The sequence below is a fragment of the Monodon monoceros genome, unplaced genomic scaffold (assembly GCF_005190385.1).
Source record: "Monodon monoceros isolate NGI ecotype Baffin Bay Population unplaced genomic scaffold, NGI_Narwhal_1 Super_Scaffold_16, whole genome shotgun sequence".
NCBI classification, from domain to species: Eukaryota; Metazoa; Chordata; class Mammalia; order Artiodactyla; family Monodontidae; genus Monodon; species Monodon monoceros.
In genome coordinates, this window is record NW_021703772.1 from 72,993,197 (window position 1) to 73,021,186 (window position 27,990).

The 27,990-nt window shown below is 39.5% G+C and overlaps 1 protein-coding gene across 10 annotated transcripts in view; it reads left to right on the forward strand.

Annotated features, from left to right (window-relative positions):
* CCDC148 (coiled-coil domain containing 148) overlaps positions 1 to 27,990 on the forward strand; it is a 408,125-nt gene that overhangs the window by 240,418 nt on the left and 139,717 nt on the right. For all 10 annotated transcript variants that reach the window (XR_003793865.1, XR_003793866.1, XR_003793868.1 and 7 more), the window contains 2 exons: positions 22,698 to 22,815; positions 24,904 to 25,044. Coding sequence is in view for 6 of the 10 variants with exons in the window: in XM_029224755.1 (XP_029080588.1) it covers positions 22,698 to 22,815; positions 24,904 to 25,044 (259 nt within the window). In the remaining 4 variants the exon portion in view is untranslated. The remainder of the gene's footprint in view (positions 1 to 22,697; positions 22,816 to 24,903; positions 25,045 to 27,990) is intronic.

The following is a 27,990-nucleotide window of genomic DNA, read 5'->3' on the forward strand; positions in this document are numbered from 1 at the left end:
AGTAAACTTCTGTAAAGGGCCAGATAATAAAACTATTTCAGGCCTATAGGTCATACACTCTACATACTAAATCATACAGTCTAGTATCTAAATCAATTAAGATAGCGATTTCTAAATACCGTCCTCACCTAAAGGAACCAGGGCTAATTAGAAAAAAAAATAGCTGATTCGACTTTATAAGGTGAACTTAGGCTGTTTTATTGTGCCACCTGATAAATGTTGAAAAAATGATAGATTTGGAAAATGACCTTTTTCAATCCCTAATGTAATAATTATTTCAGGCAAAGATCATCAATGAATAGTAGAGCCTTTGGATGGAAGATTTTTGAGTAATAGGATATTTACACAGAGCCAAAATATCACTCCATGAATTACTTACTAAATGAAAAGAGGGAAAAAATGTACCTTTACATACAATGAGGAGACCTGGCTATCACCAGCTTCATCAAGGGTACTAATTTAGCATCACTGATAGTTGAGTAGCCTGGCATTGATGAATAGGAAATACATCACCTTTGTGCCAAAGGTATTTTACTTCAATCCAACCAATTTTCTAGTCTAAGAATTGACATTTTTTAGAAGGAGACAGATTGTAATTATTTTAGTTTTTGTGGGCCACATGGTCTCTGTCACAACTACTCGACCCTGTCCTTATAGCGGAAAGGAGCCATAGACACTATGTAAAAAAATGGGTGTGGCTGTGTGCCAATAAAACTTTATTTACAAAAATAAGCAAGGGATTGGATTTAGCCTGTGAGTTGTAGTTTGTTGACCCCTGTTTGAGACCTAACTTACAGGAAATTCAAGGGGAAGAGGAATAAAAGGAGATTATTAGATACCAAGAGGAAATAATCAGACAAGTCCGAAAACGAGGGACATTCTACAAAACAGCTTCTTTAAATGCTTCGAAAAAGTCAGTGTCCTGGGAGAAAAAAGTGATGGGATTGTTCAGACTAAAACTAGTGAGACATAAAAATCAGTCTCGATGTGTGAACCTAGATAAAGGCCATTTTCTTTATACATGGTGCCACTAAACCCTGTCTCCCCATCCCTGTCTTGTGCAGATGATCTTTTGGACCAATGTGCAGAATCTTTCAATTATCCTCCTCCCTCCATCAGAATGATATGCAATCACTACCAGAATGATTAGTTTGAGAGTTCTCAACTCTCTTGGGCTGCTTTTCAAAGCCTCATGACATAAAATCAAAACTATTTTTCTCTGAACTTTTGATTAAAATCATTAAGAAAGCAAGTTTATAAAGAGAGGGAAAGGCAGAGAAGAAAATGTCTGTGCTTTAATCACCAATCTTTAATTGTCATCAGTCACAAGCTGGAGGTTTATATCATTTGACCCTTTTATTCCCAAATGAAAAAACTTGTTCTTAGTAATAATTTAAGCGAATAACTATATTTTTACTAATAATTGTAATAAAATGATCATCCTTATTCACCTGCAATTTTCCTATAAGACAGAAAGAACTTGGAGTTAAAAATCTTGATTTATTTCAGAAAATGTCATCTAGAAGCACCTAGGATCTGTTATAGAAACTAATTTAAAATAACATATAAACTGAAAACTGGTCTTAATATCAACATATCTCTTTATTGAAACAATTTACAAGAAAGTTATTTTCTAAGCTTAAAGTATCATATACCTTAGAGCAAACTAATGAAGTCAAGTAAGACCTCTTACAGACCAAGATATTTTTTTAAAAATTCGTACCTCGCTGCCATGACCCTCTTCTATTCTCATAAAGCCTACACACAACTTTACAGCAGACTTCTTTATGTTGGACTAATCTTTACTAGTCTGATTCTTCCTGCCTCTATTTTTCCACTCTAGTTTTGCTTTCCTCCCTTAAGAAGTCACCTTTGTGAGGACAAAGCTGTTGCAAAATCAAGTTTTGTTTGATTTCCCTCATCACGATGAAAGTTTCTCCTGCTTTTGTTCCTTGGAGGAGGAGATATTCTTGAGCTTTACAGTGGCTTTTCAGTTCTGCTTAACAAAGGGCTAAAGTTTGTGCTGCCAGTAACATACAAAATCATGCAAGATAAATTGAAACTCAGTTCACCATTTCTGCTGCTTCTATCCTACAAACCATGCTTATAGGATGATAGTTCTAAGTGATTATTTACAACCTATAAAAGAGATCTTGAGGCCACTACATGTATTTGCTTGAAGATATCAGCCAAAAAGTCCAGTGAAATCCAAGGTAACACTGGGAAAGAATGCAAAAGCATGAACGGGCATGTGTATAAGATAGTTATAAATTTCCATTTGAGGGACTGCATGATTCCTAGTGTGATTCAGGAAATGATAAATATAAGGGCCATGAAGTTGGGCCATGATTATAGAGGGCCAGAGTTGATGGACTGAGCCAGGATGCAACACAGTGGTACAAACACAGTGGTGATGTTATTTTAAATCCATTGAGCTACTTACTTTATAAATTTAATAATTATTATTGAATGCCTACTGTCTTGGCATAGAGTAGTGAACAAAGAAGACACAGTCTCTGTTTTCAAGGACCTGACAGTCTAATGGGGAATTCAAACATTCTTCATGAGGGCAAGCAGCTGTACTATGGAAACATTTGGGAGCAGCACCTAAACCACCAGGTAGAGGGTGGCAGAGGGAAGTCAGGAAGTCTTCATGGTGGAAAGAAAACATCTTCCAGAAATGGGAAATGTCAACTGCCAAATTTCTATAGCAGTTTAAGGACCTAAAAATAATTTAGAATAGTTGAAGCATACAATTTGTGGTGGGTTGGGGAAAGTTTGTGGTGAGAGAAGATATGGGATAAGTAGAGGCCAAATTATGAAAATCCTTGGAAGTCTTAAATCTTGTGGGATTTAAGTAGGGTAAACTCTGTTTTAATTACTTGATTAATTATAATTAATTGCATTAAACAATTAGTGAATACATTTAGTGGTTTATATACTTTCTATTTCCAAAAGGATTTTAATGCATGCATAGAGATTCAACAAATTTCATGGAAATCACATGGAAACTATACCTACCATGAGAGTGGTAGTAAAAACTAAGGAAGCAATTACCCTAGGAGGTTGCACATATAAATACATGAGTGAGTTCAAAATGGAATTAGACACACAAATGGACCTAGTGGATTATTAAGGGAAGTTGTTTATTTGAGCCCCTCACATGCCCTCCCACAAAAGGACCTCACTGACATGATCAGAAACCGAGTTTCAGATATAATGTTTCTTTGGTCTGATTCAGTATTACATGTCTTAGGTATTTATATCCTTATCCCTTAATTATACATGCCTATCTATTTGGGTTAGCCTTAGTAAATATGACCTTCAATTGAGCTTCGAACTTTGAAGAATATTTAGAAAGCTAAAGTCCATATCTACTTGTGGGGAAAATCCAGACATCCCACCTTCCATTGAGTGCCTTTTGGGGTAACTTTTTAGTAATAAGACTCTACCTTTAATTTAAGCTTCTGTGGGATCATTGATTAAAATGGCTGATTAAAAACAACTTTAGGAGAAAAAAAACCTTAAGATAATTTTCTCTTACTGAATTCTTGTAAAGTTCTCTCTATAAAGTGCTGTAAGTTGAATCCCTCTTGACTTATCCTGAGTGGAAACAGAGAACAATGACACCTCTGTATAAAATTCCCAATCAGTCTCCAAGATCACTTTCAGTTTCCCATTAGCCTTATCATTGCCATATAAGGAGTCTTACTTTCTTTAGATTTTCCTGAGTCAGTTTCCTGATCCTTTAATAACATTTGCTGACCTCCTCCTGAATTCCCTCCTAAGAATTCAAGTATTGATTCTAAGACATTTAATGATCTCCCTTTCTACTGTTTTAGTAGATACAGAGCTGGGCTTAAATTGTAGTTATTTTAAGCTAAAGTTAGCTAATCAGAAATAACCATATCTGTGTGTTATATAGTACACACAGATATGTACACACAAACACGAACACAGAACACAAACACTGATGCAAACACACATCAGGGCAGGGTCTAAGAGACAATGTGGGTAAAAGAGAGGGGATTTTGAGTACAGAAAATTTAGATATAAAATTTCTTTAAAGGAATTTCTGACTTCATCTTAGAGAGGAAAGCCAATAAATAAACAACTCAGACTGAACATTATTCGAGTGAGTTATTTGATATAGATTCTTCTTCCAAAGGCCTTGATTTGGGAGATGTTAGACCATGTTGAAAGGAAAGCAGATTGGAAGGAATTGTCAAATAGGGAATTTCACATGACCGTACTGTACTTTTGTGTTTTTTCATCTTAATACTAAGTGGGTTCAAAGCAATAATGTACTGGTAAATATTTAACAACTGTCTTGGGGTGGGAGGAGAAGATGGGGGTAAGCCCTGATTTGTAGCGTTTGAGGATTTCTGGGGTATAGATCCTCCCCCATGGCTTATTTCAAATGACCGACTTGATATCATTGAACAGAGTTGGGAAGAAATATGTCATTACACACCATTATATTTCTACCATGTAGATACAATAGCTGTAAATAACCCCAAGAGCCTAGATAATAGTAATTAGACAATGATGAGTTTCGAGTATTTTTACCTTAGTTTTTAAATACAGTCTATTTCATTTTAACTTTATGTAATTTAATGTTTATTAATGGCTATGTTTAACAACTAGCTTGCAAAGATCCTGAAAGTTTAGCAGTCGGCTCTCCAGCTGGTGTGAGGCAGCTCTAGCACTTGACTAAGGTTCTTAGGCACCCCCACAGAGGAAAGAAATCATAAGACTAGGTCCCATGAAGCGATCACTGTGACTTCCTACCGACTGATATGGAATTGCCAGTGAACAGACCTTCCGGGCCCTATCAGCTGAGCTGCCTCCCCTGTAAACTCTCCCGCAATTCAGAAGCAAGTTTCTAATCTCATGCACCCACCAGGCACTGTGCACTTGTTCTGGCTTGGATGGTGAGTTTGAAGAAAAGTGGAAGGTGTCCAGAAACTTTGGTGTCTTAAGTAAAAAACCGAAGAAGCTGGGTGTTGAGGTGGTGTTTCCACCTGATCTTCCTATTAATACTGGCAGCTTTGGAAGCGAAGTTAAACAGAAAAAAATTCTCAGGATATACTGTATATGATCTTTTAAAAATGGTTTCCAGGGTGGTCTATGACCAGAAAAAGAGGCTCTGAGCTAGGGACAAAGGATACTTCTCAAAGATGGAGAAAGTATTTTTGACAAGAGTTTTACAATCCTAAAACAGGGGAGGGAGCTGTGCAGAGTATTATCCTAAATTTGAAGAGAAAAGGCAAAAAATCACAAGAGAATGAGAGAAAAATCTTGGGGCTAAGTGAGTGTTACAGGTTGATGAATTGATTCCCAGGTGTATGACTGGAGGACTGATAATTATAATGTAGAAATTAGGACCATAAACTTTGAAGTCAAGATGTTGGGTGTGCCTTCATGTGAAATTGTCAGACATAGGAGGCACATCAAGTGTAGAAGACAATAGTATAAGCCAATGATTGTATTGAGGAAAGCAGAAAATGACAGGGGCGGTAGACTGTGTCTAAGAGCATTTGGAGAGTGGGAAAAGCATAATATATGTACCTCAAATATAGAGAATAATCAAAGCCTATGAACTGGAAAGAACATTAAAGAGCAGAGATCAGATCATTTCTCCTACCTAGGGCTATATCTGGGCTTCGATGGCCAGAAGCTGGAGAGGGAGTGTCTCCCAGGTTCCCATGAAGGGCAATGGAGTAATCTGATCCCAAGTGAAATAAACAGAGAGTGTAGTAGCATGTGCGGAACTATCAAAGTGAGTTTAGGAGTAACCAGCAGGTGTTGGAACATACACAAATATCAGGAATCTGTGGCAGGAATTTTTTAAAAAGCTGATGAGCAGGAAGGGGATGGGATGCTGGAAGGAGAATAACATTACAGTCAGAAGAGGCCAAGCACACAGGGACATTCAAAGTAAAACATCAAGTGGGCAATGGGCAAAACATTTGAAAGTAGGATAAGCACAGGCAGCAACAGGAAGGCATAAAGCAGTATCCAAGGGACTGATCACTCGAACAATTCTCTACCTTCTTGATGCTGGGTTTTCTATAGTTCCTGTGCAGCAAGCACGGACCCCAGCAAAGCAGGGTTTCCAAACTCTCAAGAGCAAAAACATCACCTGATGAGTATGTGAAAATATAGATCCCAGAATCCTACAACCAGCGATCCTAGGTCAGGTCCAGGAAAATAACATTTTAAAAATAAGCACTGTTAAAGATTCCAGTGCAGTTGGTTTACCAACCACTTTCTGAGAAGTGCAGTAGTATAATTAATCCAGGGACCCTGCTGGTGAGACAGGTCTGGAAACATACTGTTACACAGGCCCAGAGTTTCAGCATTCCCACCTGGTGAGCAAATGCTGACTCCTATGAGAAGCAAGTTCATGGCCCAGCTGTGACAATTTGTTGCAGTTGCTTAGAAACATCTACTCCTTTTACTTGGTTCCGTAAAATATCTTTGATTTGTAATGTGGCTGTTTTTCCATGGGTTTAATATTATGTATCATTTCAAATCTTGTTTGGAAACAGGTAGGGTATAAGTCCTAATTAAATTTAAAAATGCTGACACCCTCTCTCATATAATCAGGAGAAGTGGAGTAATGCTCTTTAGATATTAGTTGAATAATAAGTTATTTTTTTATACAGAATCTGTCCTGATAATGTATGTGAGAGAAACTTGAAAACTGTAAAGTTTTATACAAAAGGTGATTTTTAAAAATATTGGCATTTTATATATACCAGAGAAGTGTGTATATTTATCTATTGTGTTCCTATAAAGTCTTCATATACTCAAACGTTGTTGTATTTATTACATTGTATTAACCCAAGGGAGAAAGTCCAAAATTTTCCATCAAATACACCTAAAGAGAAGAATATATCACTTTGTCAAAATATTGTGGCTCTTCATTCTTTGTAGCTCTTCCAAATCCCACAGAGAGGATTATCAGTACTATCTGAGTGTGTGTGGGCTTGAAACCTTTAAATGTTTCCAAAAGAGCAAAGCTTTTTGATGTTTTTTTTTTTTTTTTTCAATACTGGGAGCTTTTGGTGCAAGTTAATCCTTATGATCTGTCAGAGTATTGTCCCACAAACCACACCTTCCCAGGTGTCCGTGCAATGGACATAAATGATTTTATGTTGGACCAGGCTCAGGTTGGGTCTTCCTGTGGTCCATATGTAGCAATTGGCCTCTTTGCAGAAAGGCTTGTCTCCATCTGCAATTATGCCAGATTCTGCATGTGAACATTTTTATGCATAGAAAAAGAACAGCCCAAGCAAGTCTTTCTACTTGAACTGAAGAATACATGTAAGAGAGGAATGTTGGCTGTGCCTGGCCAAGGTGGTAAAATTCTTTTCAAAGCCAAGGATCCAGGCAGAAGATAGATTTATTGATGTGACAGCCTTCAGGGAAACCAGAGACATGGCCTCAGAAAGATATATATTCAAAAGGAGGCCTCAGGGAATATTCTTGTCTTTTGAAATAATGGGGGATCTGGCAGAGAGGAGTTGTGACATCTGGGAGAGAACAATAAAGATTAAAATTTAGAGTCACTTGGAGAGAAAAATGTGAGCTGCCTTTCATATATGTGACAAGGTTGGCTCTATCTCTAAGACATTAGAATTGTGTAGACACTCAGCTTATAGCTTTTAGAGGAAATAAAATAGCCTTCTTTTTGCTATCCAGGCCATTGGATTGCTCAGTAGCTTGGGTTAGAGTAAATAATCTACCTTTGAGGAGCAAGATGCACACCCCTTTTGTCATTTTAACATGGACTAAGTGGATTTTCCTGTGGGTTCAGTGTTTGGGGGTTATGATTAGTCCCCTTGGGAAGAACAGGTCAGCCAATTTTCTGAGCTCAATTACTGTGAAGTTCTTGTGATGGGAGGGAACTCTCCTTCCTAAGGAACCTCTCACGCTGCTGCTTTGTTCTCTGTGCAAAATTTGAACACATGAGACACAACCACCTCTCCGTGTCCTTGTTAGCTGTGTCTAGATGGGCCAACACTGGGCCATTGCAACGTTTATTAAAATACAGTTTCATAAAAGTTAATTATCTATTGTGTTTACACCACCAACTTACTTAGGAAACTGCCCTACTTCTCTTCAGCCTCTCCACCCTTTTCCCAGCTGCTCCCCAAGTTTGGGATTTAATTGCAGTTCTGATATACTGTTAAATTGTACGAATTGTGCGTTTTTTGTAAACCTGCTTTATTGTACTTCTTTGGCCCATGACCCTCCTCTAGGAATTTCTCCATTTCCTTTGAAAGGCTTCCAAAGAGAAGTCCCATGGAATATGGGTGTGGACATCTTTAATTTAATGTAGGAAAGGAAAATACAGGGCTTTTGGAGATTTATTTCTGCCCGTACCTAAATAATGCTGTTGAGAAATTATGGGTCTCCTTTAAAAGAGGTCCTAAGAGTCAGGGACATAGGTATTATTTGTAAATCACTGTTTTATCTTTATTTTGTCTTTTCCAATAAAGCTGGTTCCCTATCAGTTTAGTCAATAATATTATTTTCAACTTTGTTTATCTGCTTGGGCTCTGGAGAAAACCACACATCTCTCTCTCTTGGCCTCAAGTAATAGCCTTTCTAGAACATAAGCTTTGACCTCTCACCTGAAAAACTGCAGTGTAGGGAACAAAGCTCTTGAAGGTGCCCTAGGGACTGGCCCTGTGCTCCCAGATCCAAACGCCAGTGTTCACTTGGCAGGACTGTAGGGGGCGCTGCTTTGTGGAGGTGTCTGTCTCTAAAGGAATAAGGAACAAGGATTCCAGAGCTCACATAGGGAGGCTGAACTCTGAGAGAAAGGAGACTGCTAAGAGAGGCAAGCCTTGGCAGGAAGTCACCTGAGAAGCTAGTTGAAACTTGAAGGGGGAAACTCCAGCTGCAGCAGGAATAAATCACCATTTGAGGGACTGAGCAAAGGAAAAGAGGCACTAGGAATGTCACATCCAAAACGAAATATATTTTATCATTTGTTTTTTAAAAAGTGTACTTTAAATGCCTAACCAAAAAATGTTGGTAAAGAAAATATTTTATAATGTTTGCATGGGGGGGGTGTGGATTAGAAGAGTTACTTAAAAAAAAAAGGCAAAAAGAAAGGAAACAAACCCCCCCAAAGATATTTTTGTAAGTAACCTTTCTGCTACACTGATTTTTTTTTTTTTTTTTGAAATGTTGAAGAGGCTATTTGTGAAGCCTCTTTGCTGATCTTTTCCTAGGCTGAAAGAAAATCAGGGTTTACTTCATTGCCGTGGGTGGCTGAATCACTATAAAAATCTTTGGTCTTTTTGATGTTTGCTGTCTACAGAAGTTCTGAGAGACCTGGGAAGGAAGAAAGAGAATGTAAGGGGGATTTTCAACCAGTATTAGAGAAGGCAAGTTTTATTAATCTTATTTACTTAAATCATTTGTTTGAGGGAGAGGACTGTGGTTTCTTTTGTTGTCTCAATGCCATCCCATCAAGAGTTCTGAAGAAGAAAAACCAGTTCCATCATAACGATACAGGTGTCTGTCCCTGGAAGAACGAGGACCAATTAAAATCAAAAGTTAAAAAGAGATAAAACCAGGGGCTTCCCTGGTGGCGCAGTGTTTGAGAGTCCGCCTGCCAATGCAGGGGACACAAGTTCGTGCCCCGGTCCGGGAAGATCCCACATGCTGCGGAGCGGCTTGGCCCATGAGCCATGGCCGCTGAGCCTGTGCGTCCGGAGCCTGTGCTCCGCAACGGGAGAGGCCACAACAGTGAGAGGCCCATGTACCTCAAAAAAATAAAAAAGAGATAAAACCAGACTGAAATATTATGATTCGATAACACAGTGGTATATTTTATTAGTGTGACTTTTCAAAGTTCCACACTCATGCAATGCTTCTTTCAGTATTTGTGATTCTGAAAACACTCCTGTTGAAATTAGGGTTGTCAGAAATTGTATGTATCTTCTAAGAATCCTTCAGAGGGAAAAAAAAAAAAGCTCCAATAAAACTAATCACCCATGCTTATCTTTTTCTTACCTTTAAATCATTTCTTTTTCTTTACAAACCTAAGTGGGAAGAATTTAAAGATAGCTTCTAATATTGTGAGATAAACCAACACAAGTTACATTTTTATACAGCGGATAAAATGATTATGTAGCATCTTAAAGATTTTTAAAATGCAATACATATAAATTGTGATGTTAAACTACCATAAACCATTTTTTATCTACCGTAAACCATTTGTGAGTTCAGGAGTCACTGTGCAAACTACCCAATTAGTGTCGAATGACAGATGTCTTTTCTTAGTGAACTCATATGATGGCAAATGGCAAGCTCCAGATATAGGCTCAAAAATCCAGATATAGGCTCTGCTCTTGTCTACTTGATAGGTGTTTCCAGCTGCTCTGGGCTTTTCCTATGTTTTGCAGAATATGATTTTTATACATTCATGTATGTGGCATTTAATATGAATACATTGAATAAATGAATGTAAGGAAGCAATCAGGCAAATAAATGCCGATTTGCCTGGGCAGCCTTTTAAATTTCAGTTCATAATAAATAATTCCTGCAAGCCAACATGTGATGATTCTTCCCTGTGCTGCCCCTCCTAAATCACAGTGCCAGCAAGTCTTCTCCATGGATGTCATTTGAGTTTGCCTTTTAGCATCAGTGGTTCCTAATTGTCCAAAGAAACTGGACACCTGATTTGTTTTCCAGTAATTCAACTTCTCTTCACTCCTTAAATGATTAAATACCTTACAAAGGAATACCCACTGACTAATTTGACAGGCTTAATGGAGAAGTGTGTATTCAATTTATTCTTAACTTTTTATTTTATCAACTCCCATATCCTGTCATTTACCTTCTACTTAGGAAGTTCAATTGGGTGCCCCGGTCCATAGCTTTAGAAATTCATTCATCATTCATTCTGTCTTTCATGTATTGGTGCATACCTTCTGTTTTAGGCCCTATTCTAGTTATCGGGGATACAAAGGCAATTAAGACATAGCCAGTATACTCAGGAAATGCAGTCCAACAGAAGCAACATGTGAAAAATAACTATAATACAAACCAATGAGTGTATTTGTGTTTATGCCTGTTGGTTCATTTACTTGAATATCTCTGCTTGTTCATGGAAAGGCAAGGAACATTTCCCAAACCGGGTTCTATGGAAAAAGTTTCTATTATCAGATAATTTGGGGAAATTAGCACACTAAGTCCTCCTTTTGGAAATTCATAATGCATACCACTGTATCATAATAAATATTTTGAGAGATCCTACTATAAAGAAACTTATTTCACTTTATCTTAGTTTTCCTCAAACTTACTGGAACATCCAACACATTTTTGATGGCACACATGTTAACATCCTGTGGGATCTTAACATTCCACGGGCCATCAGTTTGGGAAATGAACTGATTACCACTTGGAACAGCTCTGTATGTGCTCCACTGTTAGAGAGAGTAAAAAAGGTAAGTGTTCCCTTATAAATAGAAGATATGTTTATTAGTCAGGATTCCTCAGAAGCAACTGAGAGAAACCTAACTCAAACTAGCTTAGGCAGAAAAGAGAATGGATTGATTCACGTGAATGGAAATCCAGAAGTGGGTCTTGCCTCGGGGACTCAAATGGCATCTTCAGGTTCCTCTCACTCTCTACTTACTTACTCTGTACCTGTTTGCACATTGAAACGGACTTCCTCATGTGTCTGGGCTTGGGGAGGCAGAAGGGGAGGGAGGCATGGCTACAGGCAGCTCCAGGGTTAATCACATGATTCAAGGTTAGTAACTTCAGAGAGAAGAGAAAACTTTTCTTCTTCAATATCCATATATAAATCCCCAGGGAAAGATTCCAGTTGGCTCAGCTGAGGGCCAATCACTGTGGTCCTATTTGTAATATACTACTATAACCATATCTGGTCACATGTAAACCCCTAATATGAGGAAAGGTGGGGGGATTCTTGATTACAGGCTTCAACAGACCTACGTAGAATGAGGTGAGGCAGTTTGAAGGGGATTGGTGTTACTAGGTTGATGCTAGAGGGTAAAAAAACAACAGATGTTTACCAGTGTGGTCTAATTATTAAAATCTAATTTGGCCATAATAGGCAGTAGCCCTATACAATTACTATCAGAAAGCAGGGATTAAAAAAATCAACTCTTCTAATATTAAAGTCATTTTTTTGGAAGATATCTCCTATTTGTAAAATGGTTTATAGCTAGTAATCCCAAATGTTGTGTGCCCAGTCAGTTGTTTAAGCACATAAAAAATTTTCTTGGTTCCAAGAAGTTATATTGCTCAAAGTTATACATTTTATGATTTTTAAGTAGCTGAAGTGACTAACTGTACTATAAATATTTCAGGCTAAAATTGTTGCAGCCATGTTATAAGGTATTAAACATTGGGAACATAAGTCTCAGCCTTTGGATTAGAGCGAGCCCAAAATAATTGGCTAGGCAGAATCTTGGCCCTGTCCATGGTACCCATGGTGCCACGGTGGTTCATTTCTAAGAGGATCTGGGGAGAAATTCCAGACTTCTACTTAGCCATGTGTCATTAGGTTTGTTCCTAAGTTTTCATAAAAGGATGTCAACACTATACCAAGCTCAGATGCCCATTAAGGCAGAAGCTGTGCATTTAACTATCACTGTAATATAGTTACATTTGAGGGATTTAACTGAAGTCAATCCTGAAATTACATAGAGAAGAAATAAAAGATCAAAGGATTTGGGGCTTTGAAGGAGTTGGAAGCTGCAGCTATTCATGCCTTGATTGTAGCTGAAGTCATATTTTCCAGACAATGTTTTTAAATTGTGGATTTAAAAAGAGGATTTGTGTTGGAAACTTGGGTGGACAGATGAGGAGGAGCCAGTAAAGTATGAGGAAAAGCAGTCAGAAATAGGATGTGCATTCATGAAGGAGGTGGTCATCAGTACCAGGCATTGTTAGGTCAAGTCAGAGGAGCTTTAAAAGGAGGCTCTGAGTTTACAATTTGGAGGCATTAGTGAGAGCAGTTTCCACAGAGTGGAAAGGTCAGAGGCCAGACTGCAGGGGGTTTTGGACTAAATCAGACTGAAAGAATTAGAGACAAAATATGGCTACTCCATTTAAGAAATTTTGCCAGGAAGGGAAAAAGAGGACGGTAGCTGAAAAGAGAGAGTTGAGAGATATGTATTTTCCCCATTTGAAGAAGTTTGTATGCAGAAGAAAAGGAACCGTGGAGGGGAGAAGGACTGAAGAAATAGGAAAGTAAAAGATTTACTTCTGGAGCAGGGACCTAGAGACGACTAGGTTTATGGTATTAAGAGCCCAGGTTTAAGGAGCAAAGGATGAATAAAGATGAGTCTTGACAAGATTGGAAGTGAACAAAGCATGGTAGGGAAAGTGAACGCTTATGGCCTTTTCAGTAAAGTAGGAGGTGAGGTTCTCTGCTAAGAGGGAGACTATCAAGCAGCTGAGGTAAATAAAATCATTCTGGAGGAGTGTTAAATGTCTAGGTAAGGTTCAAACCTCACAAATATATAATAAATTCAATAAAGAATGAGGGTTGGAAATTGTCAGAGCAGATGTGGAAAGAAAAGAAGACAATAAAAGAATATTAATGATAATGCCTTTGAAGAGATATGCCCATCGATCCAAAGCTGGAGAGAGAATTAAGTAAAATCTGATTGTGCCTCGTAGCCTGGGAGAAAAGGAAGAGGTAGAATGACAGTAAACTTCATGAGGGAAAGACCTAGCCCAGTGCCTGGCACAAAGTTCATAGTTCATAAATATTGTTGAGAAATGGAGAGCCTGATAAGCTAAAGTAGTAGCAGGTTGAGTAAGGTTAAATGAGTGAATGTAAAAAGGATGGGAGGTTGGAAGGCAGTCCATTCCTAGAGTTATGCAGCATGCAGCCTTCATCAGTATATGTGGTGACCCTAGAGATTGGAGTCAGAACAGAATCCCTCAGTGTAAAATTTTGGCAGGGAAATGGTGTTCCCAGACCAGGTTCGTTTTGCCTGACAGGCAGCAAGGCAAAACGCTGAGAAGCCAGAGGTGTGCAGCAAAGAGAGCGTTTATTAGCTAAGCAGCCAAGTAAGGAGACAGGAGAACAAGTCTCAGAGCCCCCTCCCCAGAGGCAAGGGACTCCGGGTATTTGTGGGATAAAGAATAAAGCAGCAGGATGGCCTGAGGTGTATGGAGCATGGGGAAAGTTGGTTGGAAAAAGGTGCAGCAATCATCGTTCTGCTCAGGTGTAACTAAGCTACAGGCCTCTGCATGTTCAAAAATGGAGATGCTTAGCACGATCTGAGGGTGGAGTTTTCAGCTCGCTGACATCAAAAGGTCACCTAGCGGACACTCGTGCATGCTCAGTTGGAGGGTTGGTGGTCCTATCCAGTCTTAACCAGCTCAGCTGAGCTAGACACAGCTGACTCCTAGTTACCAGAAAGCAACTCAGGTAAACATCTTATTGTATAGGCTCCCTGCAGCTTGGAGAACATGCAAGTCTTAAAATGACCTTGATTAGTGAAAGCAGGTGAAATGGATTTGAAAATGATTACCCACAGTTTCAATAGGTGATGCCAAGCTCCAAGTTTGGTCTAAGGAGTGGGCTGTTGAAGCAGGGGAGAAGAAAATGCTGCTGGGGAATCAAGGAACTGTAAGAGTGGAGTTTTGAATAACCCTCAGGAAATGTCGGGCAGTGACCTGGGAAGCCAGTAGTTGATCCCAAGAACCCTATTAGAAAGAGGATGGTCTAACCCAAGTCAATGGATAAAACTTTTCTGGAATTGTTGGAGAGCCAGGAAAATGCTAGCCTTCTTCCCTCACCATTGTAAAAGGGTAACAATGGAAGTAGGATCACCTGGGAAGCACTGGTTTTCAGTTAAGGGAAACATTTGAAAGGAGCAGCCAAGAGTCAGTGAGATGGGGCTGCATGCTCCAGTGGAGGGAGTTTTTATCACTAACTTTGTTTAGAGTTGCTGACGCATGGTGATTAAAAAGAAAAAAGAAGACAGGCTTTTATTATTGCTTTTAATTCCCGATAGACAATGCATCTTTTATTTCTTGTACCCTACTTGAAATGCTATTGGAAAGGAGTATTCTAGGAAATTTTTGAGGCTATGTGAGGGTATAAAAGGATTACTGAAAACTAGATGGAAAGGGGTAGGAGTAGTTCGAAAAGAGGAGGATAAATGTGGCAGAAATGTCTTTCTGCACTAACTTGAGGCAAGGGCTAATACGATATTTGCAACATTCTTTCAGTAACCCTTTCCTCACATCTTGTCCTATATTCTGGATTCCCAGGTTTAAGTCCTTGTTTCACAGCTGTTTATATCTCTGCATTTCTAACTCAGGTGAACTCAGATGGCTAGGTTGGAACTGATTACAACCAACAGGAAAATGTACATGACTCTTATTTATGGGTTTTCACTTCCAGCATGAAAAATGTTTACCCCCCTGGAGTTGCAAGAACTATTCCCAAGGGAAGTGGCTCATAGCGGAAATGCTTTCAAGTTGTTTCTTCCTTTTTTGATTTTACTGAATAGACCCTTTAAATATCACCAGGAGTCTGAGGTTTTCAACCGTCATCAGGATACACCAGTGTTTTGTCCCCTGGAGGGAAAGAAAGAGGTTCAGTAACAGCCGTTGTTGCAACTACCCATCACTGACACTGACCCAAGCCGGGGCCGACCACTGCCACTGAGGGAACCTGTCACCCATGTGTGTTAGGGTCATGGGGGTGGGATGGGGTTGAAAGATTCTGCTCTTTTTTAAAATTGAGGGACCCTTAATTTACAATGTTGTGTTAGTTTCTGGTGTACACCAAAGTGATTCAGTCATACATATACATAAACATTCTTTTTCATATTCTTTTCCCTTACGGTTTATCACAGGATATTGAATATAGTTCCCTGTGCTATACAGTAGGACCTTGTTGTTTATTCATTCTCTATATAATGGTTTGCATCTGCTAATCCCAAACTCCCAATCCAACACTCCCCCATCCTCACCCCTGCTTGGAAACCACAAGCCTGTTCTCTATATCTGTGAGTCTCTTTCTGTTTCATAGATAAAGAACATGTGGTATATATATATATATATATATATATATACAGTGGAATATGACATCACTTATATGTGGAATCTAAAATATGACACAAATTAAAGATTCTGCTTTTGAACGTCAGTAGCATGAAAGCAGGAACTTCTAGTGTGGGTCAACCCGGAGGCATATAACTGTTTAGCACATGCAACCATAAATAAGAAACCCTATCTGGGTAGTAATTTGTATCTAGTTTTGTCTTGTTAACAGTAGGCAGGTAGAGTCCCTCTAATCAAAATATTTGTCTTAGCTGTAGTTCTCAAAGTGTGGTCCCCAGACCAGCAGAACCAGCATCACCTGGAAACTTCTTAGAAATGCAGATTTTCAGACCCCGCCTCACTGCTCCTGGATCAGAAACTCTGGAGGCAATCAAGCAATCTGCACTTCAACAAGGCCTCCAGGTGATCCTGACATTAGCGCAAATTAGGGACCCAAGGGGCCAGGTGGTGCTGCACTCAGACCAGACTGCTCATTAGAATCACCTGGGTAACTTTTAACAAAATACCAATGCTGGAGCCCCCGAACCAGACTGTGATGTAATTAGAGTGGTGTGGGGCCCTGGCATCAGAGCTTTTTCTAAGTTCAGATAATTCCAATGATAGTCACAGTTGAGAACTGTCGCTTTAGAGCAATGTAAGAAGGAGCTCTTTAATTCAGGACTTTGTGATAAATTCAAAAATAATTTATTAAAACAATTTAATGTATTTTACTAGGATGTTAATTTAAGCATGCTTATATAGAATAACCCACAAATAACGTAAGATTTAAGAGGGGGGATCTTGTCTGGTTTTTATTTTTCACTATTGTTATCCTGAGCACCTGGGGCAGTGCTTGGCACATAGTAAGTGCTCAAGTAACTCTGTTGACTAATTGAATTAATCAATTAAAGACTGGAGTTCCAATAGGAACTTGCCTTTACACGGCACAAAGGAACCAGTAAGCGCTCTGAGCCAGAAGAATAGTATCTTTTTCTGGGGCTGGCGTGAGTTCATCTCCTTGTGGTTTTGCGGGTTCTCTGTGAATCCTCTTTGTTCTTGTCCCATGCTGATCTGTACCAGGATGTCACTGCTTTGTATCAGGATTCACATTACATTTGCAGGAACTGGTCTCTGCTTAGGCCCTTAGCCAGAACACCCACTGAGTCGAGTCTCATCACCCGGATGGTTAGAGGCGCGATACCGGCACTGGTTATGTTATCTCCCTTCTTTTCTCTGGGCTGGCTTCTCCACCTCCTCTCCCCCAGACCTCCACCTTTGGACAGGTGCTGCCACCTGGCCTGCCTATGTTTTGATCTGCGCACTCTTCCCTGTTGGAGTTCCCTAGAGCTCACGGAGGGGTTTTCTTTGCTTGGTGGGCAAAACTTTCTGAGTGGGGTTTAAGCCAAAACTGGATTTCCCAGCAGGCAGAAACAGGTTCACCATGCTGCTGCTGCTGCTGCTCAAACCCCTGTGGCAATAGCACCTCCAGTGTGTGCCTGTTAAAGATTTCTTGTTCAATGTTGAGTAAGCCACATCACCTAAAAATGAAGTAGCAGATTTGTTTAGAAACTGCCTCTAATTCAGTAGGGCAAATTACTTCCCTGAAACATTTTTGATGGGAGTTCCATACTGGTTAGAGTAATCTAATTAAGATGTGTTGTTAATGCTGTTTTATTTACTGCTTAAGTTTTAAAAAAAAAACACAAAAACTGTAGAACCTCCCACTACCAGCAATTATTCTGAAGTCTTTTTTCCCCTCTTGTTTGCTGTAGCTTCCTTTTAGACTGAAGTTACCTGTGTCTCCAGATAGGAGGGAGGTCAAGATTTTGTACTTAATATTTTGCCCAGTTCTTACTGAAGTTTCACTAAAGCAAAGGGAGGCTGTTACTGAAGTTCATGGTGTTTCCAAACCATTTGCATTTGTATACTCATCTCTTAGAGTGCAATACACACATAAAAATTATCCAAAATTATCCAAAAATTCTCCATTTCTACATGAAAGCTTCTTGTCCCTTCAACTACACTCAGGTCCAGAGGCTTAAACAAAATCCTTCTCAGATTATTGTTAATGCTGTGCCTGATTCTGCAGCAGCTGTTGCTTTTGAACAGTATGATGCTTTTCCTCCCCCAAGAGGAGTGGAAAAGGCCTCCTCTGCCGCACTCTCAACCTTCGTCAACTCAAGGAGCATAAAACAGACTGAGAGAAGAACCTAGGATTCCTGTTTGGGAATTCAGTGCAGAGCTTAAAGACTATTGAGTTTTGCCACTTCCTGACATTGACTTTCATAGCAACAGTTTAATTTGGAGAAAAGCTGCTACCTCAAATGGCTGAAGGTATTTATGTGGAAAATTTTCCAAATGATTGACTTTACTGTGTTGCTATTTTCTTTCCCCATGAATATGTGAGTATTTGGCTTTCTCCCAGGAGTTTTTCTGCATCACTTCTCTTTAGGAAAAGACATTTTTCTATCCAGACTGGGAAAAGAAAGATGTACCAAGAGCTTCCCCCTTTACAGTGAATTATTATTTGAGTTTAAACGATAACATCTCTAAGAATGAAGAATTTGAGTGTGTCTGTTTCCTGAAATCTTCCCTTGGCCAATCTTCATGGTAGTCAGAGTCATCTTGATCATCACTTTGGAGCCAATGCAACTGTGATCAGCTTCCTCCAGCACTGCCCTGCCTCTCTCCTCCCCGTTGGCATCAGTCTTACTGAAGGGGTTGTCTCTGCTCCCTCTTACTTCCTTATCTCCCGCTAATTCTTCAGCCACCTCTCTAATGCCGAGGTCGCCAATGCCTTCCTGTTATTTAATCCAATGATTATCTGATATTATAACTGATTTGTAGCATGTGACATTGCTGTTCCCATCTTCCTTTGCTTCTTTGCCACCATTTCTCCTCATTCTCTTAGTTTCCTCCTCTTCTGCCCCTTTCTTAAAGGTTGCTTCCTTGGGTTGTAGCAGAGTGGGGAAATTAAACTGATAATATCCCCCACCTTTTGAAAAGAAATTAAACTTCTAAATAGATGAATAAATATATATGTCTAGAATTGAAACTCTATGAGAGCCGGGTTGTTTTGTTTTAATCAGCATGGATCACCCACCCTAGAACGGTGCTTGGCACAGAGTAGGCACCCAGCCAACGAATGAATGAATGATATAAAATTTATAAATACTGAAAATATATATAGAAAAGAAGGAAAAAAAGTTGTTTCCTTGGGAACCAATGCAAGGCCTGCCTCTCTTCTTACTCTACAGTCTCTTCCTGGCTGGTGCCATCTGTCCCTCGGACTCAATCCCATGCCATTGATAAAGATCCCCATCCACTTCTCCAGCCCAGATCTTATGACAGCAGATCTATGTCTAAACTGAACCTGATTCCTTCTCTTCCTGGTTTCTCTAAGTCCCCAGTTTTAGTGAGGGATGCCATTGTTCATCATGCAAGACAGAAACCTTAACTTCCTCTCCCCTCTTCCCATAAAAAACACTAACGATTCCTACTTATTCTATTTTCTACATAAATTTTAAATACATGTCTTCTCCCTAACTCCTACCAGCACCCCTCCCTCTGCCCTAATTCAGGAAACCATCAACTTGCATCTGGATAATTCTCTCTGGTCTTGCTTCCTTGCAATCCATCTTCCATATTATAGGAGAGAGCTTTCTGATCCCATTGCCCTGATCAAAGCCCTCATGCTTGCAAAGCCCCCGCCGTCTGGCCTCTCTTGCCTCCCCAGCCTCAGCTCTTGGCACTCCTCACCTTACATTTTTCATTTTTGGTCATTCCAAATATTTTTCAGTTCTTCAAAAGTACCGTGTTCTTCCACCTTTTGGGCCTTCATATTGCCATTTCTTTTTTTCTACCTAGAACATTCTTTCTATTCTCTCCCCATCTGGAGAATTCCTTCTCCCTTTTTAGATCTGAAATTCAGACCACTTCCTGTTGGATGCTCCCCTGAATGCCCCAAGTCTGGCAAAGGTACCTCTCCCATGACCTCTGCCCCATTGTCCCATCAGAGCAAGAGTCCCCCTGTGTCATAATTGCCTGGGTCTTTGTATCGGCATTATATGGTCACTTCTGTGAGGACAGGAGTGTGTCTCCTGTGTCGAAATCGTATCTCCAGTGCTTAGCACAGTGATGGATGCAGAGAGGTGCTCAAATTTTTGTTGAAGCAATGAGTGAGCCTCAAAGTAAAGCATGAGCCAACTTTCTTTATCACACAGCCTCAAATGCCTCACTCTGCAACCTCTTCCTCACTAGTCAAGCTCCTCCAAATAAAACAACTATTACTTTCCCACAAAGCAGCCAAAACTTTGCTGCAGACAAAGCAACCTATACATCCAGAGGAAGAGAAACTTTTCAAAAGTTCTGAGAATTAACATATGGTAATTGTCAAATCCCAGGGTGTCTTTTAATTGAACCTTCACAGTAGTTCACTTAGCTTGTACTCAGTGCTTAAACTGAGTAGAGCCTCATTAGGGAGGTTGTGTCATGCCTTAGTGAACCTGGAGGGAAAGAGAAATAGAGCTCTCCATGACAGGGAGGCGGCAAAGAAGGGGAGCAATCTGGTCTTCAGATTCTTTAATCCATGTAGCTGACTGTACTGACTCCTGAAATGGGAGATGATGGCGGAGAACAGCCACAGCCATCAAGTGAGGCTAGGATCTTCCTTCCAAACCCCATTCTGGGTTTTGTCCTCGAAAAGCATCTGCTGCCTGCTTCCCTTCTGTCCTTTCCCAGAGCACCTTCTTCAGTGCCAGCCTCAGGAGCAACCTGATTTTAAAGAGGGTTTCCTCCCCAGGAGCAAATCATTGAGGGAACCATGTAACTACCAGGTTCAGCCCTCCAGTGCTTTTCTTGGCCTCTCTGTCACTGCTCATCCACTTTCTCTGTTCTAGCCACCATGAACCCTTTCCTGCTCAGGGCTGTGACGAGGTGGGCAAGTGAGGCCCCCGGGGATGCAAAACTGAAGAAGTCGCCCACTCTTGGATGCCAGCGCTGCACATGCAGGAGCCTGAATGCGAGTGCCTCCCTGGACTCACCCCCATTCCGGCTCCTGCTCTGTCCCACTTTGGCCACTGTGTCTCCTGGCCTCTGCAAATTCTAGTCCTCCAGACCCAGCTCAGATGCTGCCTCCTCTAAAGAGCTCTTGCTGAAGTTCACCAGTCTCTCTCACAGCCCAGCAAGTAGTCATCGCACCTTACTCTGAATTCTCAGTGGACCTTATTTATACCTCTCTGAAGACACTGTATACCTTGTTTAGTTCTTGGGCTTGTCTGTGTCTCTGTTAAACTACAAACTGTTTAAGAACAGTCATTTTCTCAGTGTGCTTTCAATATCTAGCACAGGGTTTGGCACACATAAGTCAGTGAGGTGAGTGGGGTTGTCAGGAAGAGAAGAGAGAAGAGCATAGTGGTTAGTTGCGTGGAGGTGAGAGGGTGAGGAGTAGGCATGGGCCCTGGGGCCAGTCTGCCTGGGTTTGACCTCAGGCTCTGCCATTTACTGGGTGTGAGAGCTTGGACAATTTACGTCACTTGTCTATGCCTCCATTTCTTTATCTTTAAAATGGGATCAATAGTGATACCCTAACGTGGGATCAATAGCGGTACCCCAACATGTGATGTCTAATTGAGCTAAAAGAGGTAAAGCCCTTAGCACAAGACTTGGTGCCTAGTGAACACCTCAGTAAATGTCGGGATTCAGAATAAAAAAGGGTCTAGCGAAGGGATATCCATGGAAAATGCAGGTGTGCGCGCTAGGGTAAAGCACATTTGTGACTGATGCCATAGAGGAAGTTAAATCTAAACCGTTAATGATAGAAGACAGAGGCAACGGCCACCTACTCCCTCGAGAACCCAGGTGCCTACTGTTTTTGAAAAGACAAATCTTATCTCTACAAAGAAGATGGTTAGGGAGGCTGCCTGAAAAGGCAGCCGAGGAGACCCAAATGAACCTGGGAGTATTAAAACAGATATTTAAATATGCCGTTTTAATATCTGCTGTTAAGGGGGATGGAAACAGAATGCTAAGGGAAAGTCATGTTTTTGCTGCCATCTACAGTCAAAGTGCAGTTTTCAAAGTTTCTTAACACACACACACACACACACACACACACACACACATAGTTATGAATAACAGTATAGAGTTTGGTTTAAATCTAGTAATTGAGATACTTTGGGCATATTATTCTAGTATTTTATTTACCAGTGTTTCTAAAATTATGTATATTTAATCAGTAATATAGCCTTTTTAACATCTCAAATTGTGTTAGAACTTATCAGAAGACGGCTGAAATAAGAGTGAGGCTTTTATCTGTCGGGTTGGATTAGCTGCAGCTGTGGCAGATGACATTTCATACAAAGATTTTAATGAAGAAAGAGATAGATTTGATTTTACCCCATGTTTTCCTGCCCCATGACCTGCAGTTCTATGATTGTTATTAGAATTATCATAAATTGTATTTTATACAAGCATCCTTTATTGTTTTGATATGAGAAATCAACCAAAAGCAAGTAAAAACAGTATGACAGTGATGTCACTTATGAGTTGCCTTCTGTCCCTATGCACCCATCCACGTAATCTCCATTATCATGATGTTTTCCTAACTTTCCTGTGCATTATTTTTAAAGGGTTAAATATAGACGAGAATTATTGGAAAAGCGTTTGATGGAGAAAAAAGAAGTGACCCTTCAAGAAGCACTTGAAGAAGCAGAGAGAGAGAAGCGAATAGAAGCCCTGAGGAAACAGGTGTTTTTAATTTGGAAAATTTCATGGGTGGTTTAAAAAAATGTTTCTAAGTGCTCTTAATAACATTATTACTAGGGCTTAGTTCATGATATCTGCTATATAAAATGTAACTTTCCCAAATTGGGACACTGGTCTTCATTGCTGGGAGCAATTAGATTTATGTTGAACCATTTCCAGTTTCTTAGTGTATTAAAAGAATTTTATCAGCACCTTTAAAATAGCTCTCCCAAGATTTAAATGCATCCATATTACCTCTAGTTTATAAGCTGAATAGTATCCATGTACAGCAGTGAAACTCTGCATCTAGCCGAAGGATTTTACTCTCCTCGAAAAAATGTGGTGGAGATTGAGCAAAATATTCCTCCCTAGGGTAGGAACCTCTGTTTGGAAACATCCGACAGTCAACAAACAGGTTAAAAACCACTTTATAAAAATACTGTTTTTGTGGAGAAATAAAAGTCTCCCATTGCTTTGGCTCGTAAAAGTAGGCAAAAGTTCCGAAGGTAGTAGTCGGCAAGAGCAAGAATTTAAGACCTTGGGAAATGTAATAAAATAGTTTTACTTGGTAATTTTTCATAGTTTTTAACCTGAAAGTGATTAGCTCAACTCACAAGCTCTAAAGTCTTCATTGACACCATTTCCCAGCTGATAGGAAATGACTGTCTGGTTTCTTTTCTCTGTCAGTGAAGGCAGTATAGAATCTTGGGTAAGAACTTGGCCTCTGGTGTCCTTCAAAACTGGTACAACCTGGTTCACTACTTACTGACAGAGAAAACTTAGGTCTTTTAACCTCCCTAAGCTTCATTTCTTCCTCTGAAAAATGGGAATCATAATAATAGTACCTACTTCACAAGTTTGTAGTAATGTGCATTCACATTACTCTTCTAAATGCTTTTAGCTTTTAGGTTTTACCTCATTTAATCTCTACCACAACCCTATGATGTAGGAAGTATTATTATTCCTACTTCATAGAAAACTGAGGAGGCCCAGAGGTTCCCCAAAGTCACATAGCTAGTAAATGTCAAACTGGATTCAAACCAAGGAAGTCTAGTTAAATGAAATATTTAGTAAAGAGGAAGTGTAAATGCATACAACTATTATATCATCTTTTATAAAATAGATTATAGAAATATATTCCTATACTTTGAATTTAAGTCCTGGTCATCTTAGATTCAACAAAATTTAAATTATTCAATCATTAGCAAATAGTGATATACCATGGTCTTTGGGAGACAAAACTTAATGTCACTCTTACTAAACACATTCTTGTTCAAAATACAATTTTGATAACTACAGAGTCCATATGATTAGGATTCTTTCCATCTGTGAGCCCTTTGAAAGAGGAAATATCTGTGCCCGTTATCTGTAATCAGTGTTTAGAACTACAGTAAAAGACATTTTGGCTAGGAAACCTATAATAATTAAAGTATGTTCAACCCCCAGTTATGTCGTTACAATTTCTAAATGGCATTAAAAATGCCATTTTCTTAATGCTAATTCTTGACTTTAGGAATTAACAGGCAGGTGTTATTAATGGTGCATATAATTTACAAAATTAGTGGCTTCTTTTCATTAGGATACAGGTTTGAACAATTTCAATTATCATAAAGGACAAGGGCATTTGGGTTGAAACGACTCTGCAGTTTTTCACTGGAAGGGGAAACAATGGTTTTTAACAGTCCCTGGAAATCTAGTTGCCTGGTACAATGAAAACTCACCCGTCTTGCTGAATAATGCCAACACACATGACTTTACCCATAAATGACATGCTCTAGATTCAGCTTAATCAGATTAAACTTTCTAGAAAGCTTCATGGGGTTGTTACCATGGCCGTAGATTGCTAGTGGTTAAAAATTAATGTTTTCTACTTTTGGTTGCTTTCAAGGTGGTTGAATATGTGGGTTTTCTATATAAAATTTCCCTTGACTTTGGATGAAAAAGAAATTTTTATCTAAATTTAATCATAACTGTAATTATGTAATCTTTAATAAAATTTCTTAACTTTAATGGACATTATCATTAATAATGTTGCCCAGAAGCATTTTGCTTGTATCTTGTTCCAAGTAGCCATGCTTTTTCTTCTTTTAGGTTGCTATTGTCGCTCAATTTGATCCTGTTAGAATGATGTCAGACACAATGGCATCAAAAGCGAGGATGGGTATTGGAATCGAAGAAGAATTTATTCTTCAAAAGCCACTCTTCACATTGAATACATACAATGAACAGCAGGTAATTATGGAAATTAGCACGATTGATGCAAAAGCCATGATGATAAGAATTGTAGAAGTGTGTGTTTTGGGTTACAAATTATTTTCAATATTTACATTTAAATACCATCCATATTAGCATAATTTTTATTTCTAAGTGAGAGCACATAATTACTGAACAATTCTTAATATAAAATAGTTGATAGGTGACCATAGAACAAAACACTTTATGTAGAAATGTTATGTCATTGAAAATTATTTTAGTCTAAAAAATAATTTTATAAAATTTTAAAGTTTTGTTAATACTGTATTTTGTTTAAATATTTATCATATTCAGAATTTTTTAATGCATAACATAAATCCTATTAAAGAAACAGCTAATGATACTGATAAGACAAAGCAGAGGGAAGCTTTCTGAAATTAAAATGAACAGAAAATAATGTATCAGAGCTAACGATGAAACATTTGCTGTGGGAAAAGGTATTAAGAGGTTATTTAACTGTTTCTAGGAACTTCTGAATCATTTTAATCTGTTTCTATAGCTGAGAAAAGATTTTTAAAGGTTTTTTTAGATGGATGGATGGAAGAGAAGGAGCCAGGACATATGAATGAATGGATATCACTGAAGTTAAGGGAGAAAGTAGTTGTTAACTTTACAAATCTAAGAAAAGCTAAATGCTTATTTAATTATTTAAAAAGCAGGAAACTTCATCCATTCACTCACTGACAAATAAATCGAGTGTGCCTCATTTATGCGCTGCATACTTTGCTAGGGAATAAAAAGATGAACAATTCACATATTAATTGGGCAAATATTTATGGAACATATACTGTATCTGGCACTGAGCCTGGTGCCAGGGCTGCATCCTGAGCAAGATAAACTTGTCCTGTGTGGAGGAAGTGAGCAGGGGAGTTGCGCTGGGAAGGAAAGTCGCATGCATGGGAATAACTCAACTAGGGTGAGATTGCCTCCGGCTAAGGGCTGCAGCGTCAAGAGGAAGGGAATGAACTGGCAGCCCTGAATGGGAAGTCAGAGAAATGGAAAAGGGGAAACTAAGCTCCATCTTAGTTGAGGAATTTTGGCAGCAGTGACAGAATTCATTCCAGATAATTTAAGTTAAAAACAAACAACAGCAAAACTGGATTGGGGGGAGGGGTGGGTGTAGGGAGAGGGATTAATTAGAAAATGCACGGGTATCTCCAAAAGCCAAAGCAGGGAGGGCAGTTGGGCTTACAAAGAATTGAAGTCAGAAGCTGGAAAGCTTTCAGGTACCTGGGCTGAGGAAATAAGTGCTTCACCAAGCAGAAGAGGGTGACCCTTACCGGTATGTGTTCAGTGTAAGGTACATGGTAAGGGTGGGTGCTGGGGGATGAGACTGGAGACATAAATTCCGGTCAGACTGTGAAAAGTATAGTAGATCTTACTTGCTAAGACTTTTGACCTTTATCCTGTGAGCAGAGGTCAGACTTTGAAGCAGGTGAATTAAATACTCAGCTTTATGTTATAGCAATGTGTCCTGAATGGAAAATTGGTGGAGGTGGAGTCAGGTCCTTTGAAGATGGTGGAGCCCTCATAGAAATGGCATGGAGTGAGGGGAGGGTGGCCTGGCAGGGGCATGGATGGCTCTGGCTGAGAAGAGGAGGGGGATAATGAGTGAGGGTGATTCTAAACTAGGCAGTGAGTGATATTGAGAAGAGCCTGCATTTTGGATTGAAATCCACATCCACTATTTACTGGCTGTGTGAACTTGTGTAAGCTATTAACATCTTTATGTCTTGTTTACTTCATCTGTAAAACAATTTGTAAGGTTCTTGTGAGGATTAGTATAATAAATGTCAATTGCCTAGAATATTGTCTGGCACCTAGTAGTAATTCAGTAAATTATAATCATTAGGTGGTGCTGCCATTAATCATATAAGAATTCAGAAGGAAAAGCGGACTTAGGGAGAGAGCATTTATTTTGTTCATATCAGGTTTAGGTTGAAGATGTCTAATACACACTTACAGGAAACTGATGGGCTTCATCTGGGTAGGAGAATTGGGGAAATGGAGGTCAGTATGTGAGGGAGATCTTCATTTCACTTGATACGTATTGAAAAAAAAAGAATTATGAAAACATTTTAAAACTCACAGTTCTGGAGCTGGGGGGGGAAAGGTGAATCCTGGAGATAATGAGGACGTCAACAGCACACAGGTGGAGCATGAATCCTTCAAAGTGGATGAGAGTGACCAGGGAGACTCTTTTGGAGCAAAAGAGGAGAAACCTAGGTCTAAGGCTCAAATACGTTGCTTTTCAGACACAAATCTCAGTGTTATTCCTGACTTATATGCATCGTTGCCCCTAGTCCCTGTATTGATCAGTTGCCAAGTTCTATTGATTCTTCCCTTCATAGTATTTTGGACAGTTCTCTCTTCCTTGCTACCAGCCAATTTTAGGCATTTATTATTTCATGTCTAGACAATTGTAGTCGATTCTTAAGCACTCTCCCTGCCTCCGTCTCTTCTTTCTCTGCCACCTTAATTTATCTTGAACTTGTAATCAGATGCATCTTCTTATGCAACAGCAATGATTATATTAGTTCCATGCTGAAAACAGAAACACAACCTCAGTAGCTCCCCAGACTCCTTGGCATAGCCTTCAAGCCTTTAAAATTCAAGTCCCAGTCTTAGAAGTGTCCTTTTTCAGTGTTCCCCAATGGTACCAAGTACTCTACCCAGATTACCCCAATCCCAACTTAACCTATTTCGTCTCTGATTTTGCATGTGCCTTTCTTTCTTGATCTCTCTTCCTCCCCCAGCCCCATCCCCAGCTTTATAGAAGAGTAAGTTGAACTTTAAAGTTAGCTCAAGTTGTCCTCCTTACCTGAGACCATCCTAGTCTCATTGGCACCAGGAGATGTCTCTCCGTATTCTACTACTCTTGGAGCATCTGTCACATGTTGCCACGGACTGTAGTTATCTGGGTAC